Source organism: Aulonocara sp. 'chitande type north' Nkhata Bay, linkage group LG6, assembly GCF_057382095.1.
Source record: "Aulonocara sp. 'chitande type north' Nkhata Bay isolate Kocher_YH1m ecotype deep benthic linkage group LG6, A_spYH_male_GT1.1, whole genome shotgun sequence".
Taxonomy (NCBI): domain Eukaryota; kingdom Metazoa; phylum Chordata; class Actinopteri; order Cichliformes; family Cichlidae; genus Aulonocara; species Aulonocara sp. 'chitande type north' Nkhata Bay.
This window is the reverse complement of record NC_141349.1, coordinates 33,864,645-33,874,002: the sequence shown is the minus strand read 5'-3', so window position 1 is coordinate 33,874,002 and position 9,358 is coordinate 33,864,645. Positions and strand designations below refer to the sequence as shown.

At 39.3% G+C, this 9,358-nt stretch overlaps 1 protein-coding gene across 1 annotated transcript; it reads left to right on the top strand.

The window, feature by feature from the left end:
• Positions 1-1,288: 1,288 nt before the first annotated feature.
• LOC147328225 (phospholipid phosphatase 3-like) lies at positions 1,289-7,971 on the top strand. Its single transcript, XM_086296460.1, has 7 exons — positions 1,289-1,478; positions 1,643-1,811; positions 3,655-3,812; positions 3,919-4,205; positions 4,286-4,343; positions 6,854-7,030; positions 7,131-7,971. Exons 1-7 carry the CDS (start codon positions 1,422-1,424, stop codon positions 7,227-7,229), a joined length of 1,005 nt encoding a protein of 334 aa, XP_086152586.1. The 5' UTR covers positions 1,289-1,421; the 3' UTR covers positions 7,230-7,971.
• Positions 7,972-9,358: the final 1,387 nt, after the last annotated feature.

Genomic DNA, 9,358 nt, shown 5'->3' with positions numbered 1-9,358 from the left:
ACACGGGAACTGAAAGTTCCATCTGGCCCTTCAGTTGAGCCATTCTGTTCACTAGAAGCCTCAAAATTTTGACCTCAGTGGAAGGGTGAATGTCAAGAAGCTACGTTCAAGGAAAGGAAACAGGAAGAAAAGAATAGGGTATGCCAAATTTCACAAAAACCACAGTGAATGAGTCAAATAGAGCTATTAATCCAAATTTGAAATTTATGGCTGAAATCATCCACAATATGTATGGAAGAGATCTGGAAAACGTGGAGGGCCAAAATTAATTAAATATATACATCATGAAATAATTAACTAAGTGTGTTGTTAGTGAATAAAAATCTGTAACAAGCAATTAATTAAATATCAGTAAATTTAATTTAAATATTTAATAAACTGTTTGTTTATTACAAATGCAAAATAATTAATTGCACATTTATTTAATAATGTGTTAATTTATTTCTTTTGGGCACTCGTGTCCCTCAATAGAAGAAAGATAATGCCAATTCTAGAAAAGCATAGCTGGAAAGAAAAACATATGATGACTCACTGTTAGTCGTGGACTGCTCTCCTCATAACCTGGAACTCAACATCCTTGAAGCAGTGGGATCATCTTGACAGAGAAAAGAGTATACCAGCATCCAAAAGAAGAGCTCAAGAAGGCTTGCCTGAGAGTTTAAACTGTATTGGAAAAGAAAAGAAAAGAAAAGAAAAGAAAAGAAAAGAAAAGAAAAGAAAAGAAAAGAAAAGAAAAGGAAAGAAAAGAAAATTCAGTCTTGTTAAGATTGTATGAACTCAAAATACTGTTAACATCTTTTTCTCCACTTGTTACTTCTACCACCATCTTGTAGAATTCGCCTATAGATTTCAGTTGAGGATTATTCTTACTTATGATATATTTGAAGGGGTCAATAAACCACGATAAAAAAAACACGATGTGTTTTTCAAACAACTATGTAAAAATTACATTTAAAAAGTACTAAAGTAATCAGACTCAAAAAGTAAAATATGTCCAGATCAATGGCAAATATTTGTATTTTTTTTAAAATGTGGGCTAAATTACTTAAAATACTTCGAATCTCAGTGTTTTTTTAAAGTGATAAGAAGTTTTATTTAGTCTACTTGTGATTTCTTCCCAATCCCCCATCACCTGCATTTTTGTAGGCGATAAGTCATACAGTAGTAGTGATGGAGAAATATCTTCCAGACTGCATCCATGCAATAACCACCGTCACACCGTGACACATATCTGATGTGCTGCCTCTAATTAGGACTTGCGGATTTTTCCCTCCCTGTTTTCCCTAATGTTCGATGAGCTGACAGGAAGAGAGAGGGAGAGAGTGAGAGATTTTATCAACTAGTTTCGCAAACCACGCATATCTTTAAGCTGACGGAGGCACTTCAGCGAGTCTGAACGAGCCCTGCAGACTGACACCAACATGAGTAAAACATTTCTCCACCTTGACAGCGAAGAAACACGTCACCACGCGCTCCAGGTAGCATATTAAATACTCCGGGAACTTTTGGATTAACTTTCACTTTCCCTGGAGATCTGCACATGAGTAGCCAAAGGGCGCTCCCAAGTTTCTGATGCCAGTAAGATCTACAACCGACCTACAATTCGCAGCTAATCGTCATGTTGGATACGTTTGCCCCGCAGAGCGCCGGTGTGCCCGTCTCCAGCGCGGACCTCCAGCTTAAACTGACGGAAAACAAGAGCGGCCTGGGGATGGAGAACGGCACTGGGAAGAAACTCATAGAGATAACTGGACCGGCTTTATCCAAAAGAAAACTTCTGGTCGGCTTAGACCTGCTCTGCCTCTTTCTTGGTAAGAAGGCCTAGCTAATTGGATTTGTCAGTGTTTAACATAACACTATATTGCTTATTGAGGGGTCTGCATTGCCTTGTACAAGGCCATGTATTCCGCAGCATAACATACTTCAACATTTAACCCTGTGTTATAAGCTGATACAGCCCTGTGTTCATTGTGTTACTGGACTTCCGTGCAGTTTTTTTTTTTCATTAATTACAACTACACTGGTGCCAGTGTGCATTAGTACAAACTACACTAACCGATATGCTGAATGGGTCTCTGTATTTTTTTAACTGTAGGCTACAACGTAAGAAACTTGTTTTCTCGTGAATGTTTTTATAGCTGAAATCTGCAGTCGATTCAGCAGTGAGTTGATAGACTTCAATCAGCTAATAACATTCTGTTGTCTCGAAAAGGGTTTGTGGATGTTTTTGCACAATTCTGTTAAATTCTTCCAAATAATTCAAGAAATATGGGTATTATCAAAGCGAGTCATTTGTTGTTTGTTTAAATCCATATGTTCTCCTACAGTCTCGAGTCATTGAGGAATTTGTTCATCAGCGACAAAATCCCGTGCACTTGTTATTGCTTTCAATAAGATCACGTCGCCCATATTAAGTGCTGTTCCACTTTGTTTTCATCCCTTCATCAAGAAATCAGTGGGTATTTGGGTACTTATAAACGTGATGATCTTAGAGTCTTCAAAAAAAAAGCAGCAAATATAAAAAGGTGAAAAAAGGAGGAAACCAGAAAAGTAAAAGAGACAGAAAGTTCGTTTTCGCCCCTTTCATCTACATGCCACCCCTCTTTTTCTGCTGCTCTTCAGCTCTTTGTGCCAGCTGGTTTGTGCATTGCCCAGGGAATTGTGCAGTTTCCATGACAACATACAGTTCTCAGGGTAGAGTCAGGCCAGGGGGAATTCAATAAATAATGTACGATCCATGACTATCACATGTGTGTGTACACATACATGATCACGACTCTACTTGTTGACCCTAGCTCATAGTGGTATTGGTGGTGGGAGAGGGGTTATGTAATGCTGGCTGACTGGAGCAAGCTGGACAGAGAAGTAGCCTGTAAACAGATTGGATCTGTGCAGAAGGGTGGAGGCCCTGCGAGAAGTCTCTGTTTCTCTCTTTCTTTGTCTGTTTTGATGTCTGTTCCCCACCCTTGTCTTTTCTGTGCGTGCGTGCAGGCATGCAAACAGGAGGCAGAGAAGGAGAGAGGACATGAGAGACAAACAGAGACAGTGTGAGGCTGGTTCTGGCTCGGGTCTATTGGCGCTTTTACGCTTTGTTTTGTTGGGAAGAGCTCAACTGGAGTCACAAACAACCCCCCCTTTCTCTCCTCATCAACAGAAATGCATACACTTAGACACAAATACACACATGCGCAGCCAAACTGGGTCTTTTACTGAGCGCTGCCTTGCTCCGCTCTTCCACTCTCAGTGGATTCAGCTTTTATTCAGTAAGGAAACTGGAGCTTTCGGCTGTTCTCTGAGTTTCTTTGGTCCCAGTGGAGGAGTGTTACGACCCCGACATTCCTAATGGTTGTTCTCCAAAGAAAAAGTTGGATTTCCTTTTTTCTGTAACCGTCTTACTTTCCCAAACTTTTTTCCTTTCTCAAAATCCCTATTCATCTGTCTTCTATGTAGCTTTAAATTTATGTTTTGATTATATTATTTTTGTCTATCATTAACAATGTCTCTTCTTGGTTAACCTGAGATGAGAACTTACTCCTCTTTTCTCCTCCCATGTATCACTTTCAAAGAATACTTTCACCCAGAGGGAAACTGGGGATTTAAAATACTTAATTTTGGTCTAATTCTATTTTTCTCCCTTTTCTTCCTCCCACTCAGCTTCCATCCCTTTATTTGCATGTGAGCTAAAGGCACTGAGTCCTTACAGAAGAGGCTTCATTTGTGGGGATCCCAGCATCACGTATCCTTACCTGCACAGAGAAGCCATACCAGATGAATTACTCATCACAGGTGGCATCATCATCACCGGCCTCACTGTGAGTATTCATCATCTTCATCATTCCTGTCGTATCAGTCACCCCATTGTCATTTATTGTACAACAACATGTAATCTTGCGATTCTCACGTTGCATCTGAATCTAGATCGCCCTCGGCGAGTGTTATCGGGTGCGTTTCCACGGTGTCAGCTCGAAGGCCTTTGTGAGGAACGTATACGTTTCGTGCCTGTACAAGGAGCTGGGGTGCTTCCTGTTTGGATGTTGTGTTGGCCAATCACTGACCAACATGGCCAAGCTCAGCGTGGGACGGCTGCGACCGCACTTCCTGTCAGTGTGCGGCATTACCTATGCATCACTCAACTGCACACCTGGGACCTACATTGAAATAGTGACTTGTCGCCAGCCTGACCACCAGTTAGAGGAGGAAGCCAGGTGTGTGTCTGCATTCATGAATTTGTGCTTTTAATGTCGTATTGAAATTTGCAATTCTAAATACTTCTCCACTTTTTCAGGAAGTCCTTTTTCTCGGGCCATGCTTCTTTTGCAATGTTCACAATGCTCTACTTAGCTGTGAGTATCTCTATTTATTAGTCCCTTTTTCAAAAATGTTTCTCTTCCTCTATCTCTCTCTCTTTTTCTCTCCCACACACCACACATTCATACTGGCAAAGAAAATTGACTGTCTCTCCAATTTCCAATTACCATCACTCTGTAAAATGCTGAGAGAGAATGAATGAAACAGGGACTCATCCCCAGTCCAGTTAGCATCAAAGAGCGAGAGAATAAGAGATGAGGGAATGGAGGGAGATACGGCACAAACAGAGACTGCTTTGTTCTGCTTTGGGAGGAGTGTGACCTCGTCTCACTGTGCTGCTCTATTGTACAAGAGTGTGTGTGTGTGTGTGTGTGTGTGTGTGTGTGTGTGTGTGTGTGTGTGTGTGTGTGTGTGCGTGTGCGTGTGTGTGTGTGAATATGTGTACTCATTTTTATGCAGACGTAAATGGTGCATCAGCAGAAATTCAAGTATTTTTACAGCTAACAAGCTCAGCGTAAAGAAAATATAACATGATTGTTCATGATTGATCTTAAATGTTCTATAGTGTCCTATAGAACTTTACATATTTATATTACATGCAAAGAGAGCGTATTTCACTATTAACCTTTGGTGGGAAGATTTGGACCTGGCTTAGACAAAGTCTGAGTCAACAAACTGTAAAGTTTTCAGCTTACAACAGCATTTTAAGGAGGGTTTACCCGCTTTAAAGTGAAACAGATGCACAGGAATCACTTTTACTGCTGTTGCTGCTGTTATATAAAACAGTGTTTCACAGCTTTCAGTGACTAAAGCACAGAGGGGTCATTGCGACATCTATTATTTCAGGAGCACACATCTGGATCTTTAGCTACCCGACTTTGTTCTCTCACAGTGTCACTAGCACCACTTTATTTTAAGAGGGAAATTATTATTCATAATTTTTTTTTAAAAAAATCTTTTTTAAACTTAGGAACTCACTGCCTAATTCATAAGTGGAACTGAAGGCACAGTTGTGCACTTTCAGTCTTTTCTTTGTCCTGACTTTGTCTTCTTTTGACTTTCTATGGTACCTTTTTTGGTGGGAGTGGGGGGTTGATAATTTAATGTGATTTTCATGCATCTCTCTGAGCAAATGAACACTAGGGTGCCAAAAGTGGAAGCCACTTTGTTAGATGACAATGAGAGCCGACTCACAACAGTCTCTCGTCACAATATCGGGTGTTTTATGATGTGAGTGGCGCGTTGGCTGTGACACACCTGTGACAGTAGATCAGGAATAATTTCAGAATAATTTTTGCTGCTCGTGTGTCCATAAAACAACACTTAACTGTTAATTTACCATTAAACAATAACAAGATTATTTGCCTCCTGTTGTATTGAAAGTTATTGTGAAAGCTTTAACAGTGCACTGGTGAAAAAGAGGGGAGATGGATAAAAAGTCAAGTTAAAATGGTTATAAAGTGCCTTAAGAGAGTAATTCCCAGCCATGTTCCCAAGAAGGGGCACAAGTATCACCGGTGGTATTTCTTTAGTATCTAAGTTTTCAGCTAACAGAGCTCAACTAAATCAAAAAAATGAAATAACCATTAAATTAAAGAACTGCACCCATACAAGTCTGAACAGTAAACTTAAGTAAGACTAAGCAGTAGAGAAAAAGATGAATGCATAAATGATTAAAGCTGGTGAGGAAACCTACACAGAAGTACATCATTAGCTCGTTGACACTGTTAACTAATAGTAAACCAAATGCTGCCTAAGCATAACGGATAAACACTTTAAATAGCTAGTTAATCTTATGAATAAAATTATTACTCATTATTTAGCTAAAATATGGCTAACAGTTAAATTGTTCATCAAGAGTTCAAACACAAATGCTAGCAAAATATTATAGATAAAATGTTGAACTTGGTCACCAAGACTCAAGAAAGTAATGCATACAAAGGTAGTAGTTGATGAATGCTTACATTATAAATATATATATTTATGAATATCTATGAATAGTCTTTTGCCATGTTTCTGCCATTTCGGGATTTCTTTCTAATATTGCAGGGTCTTTACCCTTTATGTACGATATAAAGCACTTTGAGGTATTGTGGACTGGAGCTATATAAATAAAACTCAATTGAATTGAATTAACTATCCATAACTGATAAGTCCAGAAACAGGTGTTGAGTACTCTCAAAGATGCTTCAGATTCTATAACCGCCTATAACCTTCATATGCAATGTTTAATCATTTGTAGTATCAAAATTAAATATATTTGTCATTACCACACCACTCACATTTATGAAACCTCTCTCACAAAAAAACAAAAACATATCTTAACCCATCTCAGAAACCACTTATCCAATCACCATCCACCATAGCCCTTACCTTCTGGTGGAAGCTGTAATTCCCTGACCGTCAACACAAAGAGAGAACTTTTGTTCCCCCTCCCCACTGTAATCCGTAGCTTTAGCCACAATTATCTCTTCACTTGTAAACGTCTTGTATCTGTAATGTATTGCTCAGCGCATTTAATATTGTTTTTGTTTCTGTAATATAGTTTTACCTGCAGGCACGGCTGACGTGGCGTGGAGCTCGGCTGCTGAGACCCATGCTGCAGTTTTTCTTGATTATGCTGGCAATCTACACAGGCCTGACCCGTATCTCAGACTACAGGCACCACCCGTCTGATGTATTAACAGGCTACATACAGGGAGCTCTCACTGCCTACTGGGTGGTCAGTATAACTTGCCTGCTTGTCTTTGTGCATCAATGCGTGTCCACATGTCAAAGTCTGCTTAATCCTCAAGTTGGGCATGTGTTTATATTTCTCCCAGGCCTTCCACATCTCGGCTATGTTTAAAAGCTCCAGTTCAGATCTCTCTCCGACCGAGACCCCTGACAGCCCCCTGTCACCCCACCATACTGTTTGCTAAACCTCATTCCCACTTACCGCTGCATCTGCCTGCATCCACCTGCATCCACCTGCTGCCTGAAGACTGATTTGGACAGACAAGAGATCTGAAGAATGCAAGACCATTTCCTGTGAAATCAAACTACAAACCTCAGTATTTTGACAGAGTGAGGGGAGAAAAGGAAAGCAGACCTTATGAAATACTGTCAAAGCAAGCAGTCAACATTTTGTCCTTGAAACTGACATTAGCTTCACATGTAACACTTACCTGTGAGATGAGACTACAAACAAGACTGAACGCAGAATCACTATCACTCCACATATCACTTGTAAATATATAGGTTTTTTTTACAATTCAAAAACTGTAAAAGCACTTTTTTATGTCCATGATAGTGTTAATAATTAGCACTCTACAATGACTTAGTATGTAGCATGTAAAATATTTCATACAAAAGTTAATTATTTTGTGTAGTTTATTTATCCACCCACTGAATGTTGTTGAAGGAAAGCACAAATAGCAAAAAAGCAATTCATTTAAAAGGTTTGCATCGGGTGTTTTCATTGGATGCATCCGTCCATCTCTGTGTTATGTAAGTGAGAGGACTCCTAACAGGATCTTTGTTTATGGAAGAGGATGGATGCCACTAGTTCTCAGACGTTATGAAGTTATGCATGCTTGTAGATAACAGATCATTAAAAATAAAAGTTTTTTTTTAGTTGTTTAAATTTCATTGTAATGTATGTAATTAAAGGGTTTGACCACTTGGGGGCACTACTGCAAGCGTGTAAAACAGCTTTCACATGTTTACATAAGCAGACAGAGAACATGTCATCTCTCATTTGGACTAAAGCGTCTCTGTCCACCTGAGAATTCCAACATTTTTTCTCTTTTCGCTTTGATTTGGTCTCCCCAGACTCCACGGGTAAGTTTCTAATTTTTCAGAAAGTCACTAACTTTGTCTTCCTGCTGTTTGGTGCTGGCCATGTGGCACGGGGTAGATTTATCAAAGCTTGCCTAAAACAGCAGCCTGCTGCGACTGAAACAAGATTAAAGAGAACCCGGATCAAAACAGTAGAGTTATTAGCTGTAAAAATCAAAACAATGAGCCAAAGATGTTCAATTAGCACTGTGCAAATGAGCTGGAAAGTGGGCGATAATTCTCTGCTGTTTTGTCATAACAAGCAACACTTTACATTACACTGTGTCATTTGATCTGTTTCGGGGCTAATCCAGAAATATTGATTAGTGGAGCTTTAAGCAGATAGCACAAGAAAGCAAACAGCATCATTCACATTTATTATATGGACTGCTTTTTTTGTCTATATGTTTTTGTGATGAACCCATGCAACTGCAGTTCATTTAGTATTGAATTCATTTCATCACACTTCTCTTCTTATATTCGTCATCTTTGGGAGAATCCAAAACCTTATTTAGGGAAATGTAAAAGTGTTATCAACTTTTCTTTAAAATATCAAAATTAAAAGCAATCACTGTGCCGCTAAATAGTTCCTGACAGAATGACATTGCACTATTATTAATGCATGGATGTGGTGTCCAAAGCATTTAAATTTTGCAACGGGATTGACTTTGAGCTCATTCTCATTACTGTCTATTTTGGGGAAATCTCTCTTATCATTCGAATTTGTTGCTTTGCATGTAATATCTTAATTAGATGTAAGATCGATGCATTAAGGTTCAATATTTCCCTATAAAATAACATATTAATTTAAAACACCAATGGCAGTCACCTTAGACTACATTGCTTCTTAGACACGAACATTTCTCACTCTCCTCACATCACATACCAAGCACACCCTCCCAACTTGTTGGTCTATTAAAGCTGCAGAATTTTCCATCTCTCCCTCTGATCTGTCAATGAGGTGGCTGCACTGAATTGCTTCCTGCTGTGTCGACCTCTCCACTGCCTCAGCATTCACCTGTAGACTCCAGGGGGCATGTTTACTCATCATTCCCCAATTCCTATATGTACCATATCTGCTGGGTTAGATGAGCTCAGAGTCTAGACTACAAACTCTAACAATGTTCTGTTGGTGTAATAAGCCAGTGGTCTGATTGAACTGTAATTTTTTTTTAAATCATTCTGGCTGCAGTAGTAGACAGCTCTAACTCATCTGCAAGTTGACACATTT

Coding starts and splice junctions, on each gene's coding strand:
- LOC147328225 (XM_086296460.1), top strand. CDS start 1,422: ATGAGTAAAACATTTCTCCACCTTGACAGCGAAGAAACACGTCACCAC. Junction 3,813..3,918: donor TCATCATCACCGGCCTCACT/GTGAGTATTCAT, acceptor ATCTGAATCTAG/ATCGCCCTCGGCGAGTGTTA. Junction 4,206..4,285: donor CAGTTAGAGGAGGAAGCCAG/GTGTGTGTCTGC, acceptor CCACTTTTTCAG/GAAGTCCTTTTTCTCGGGCC.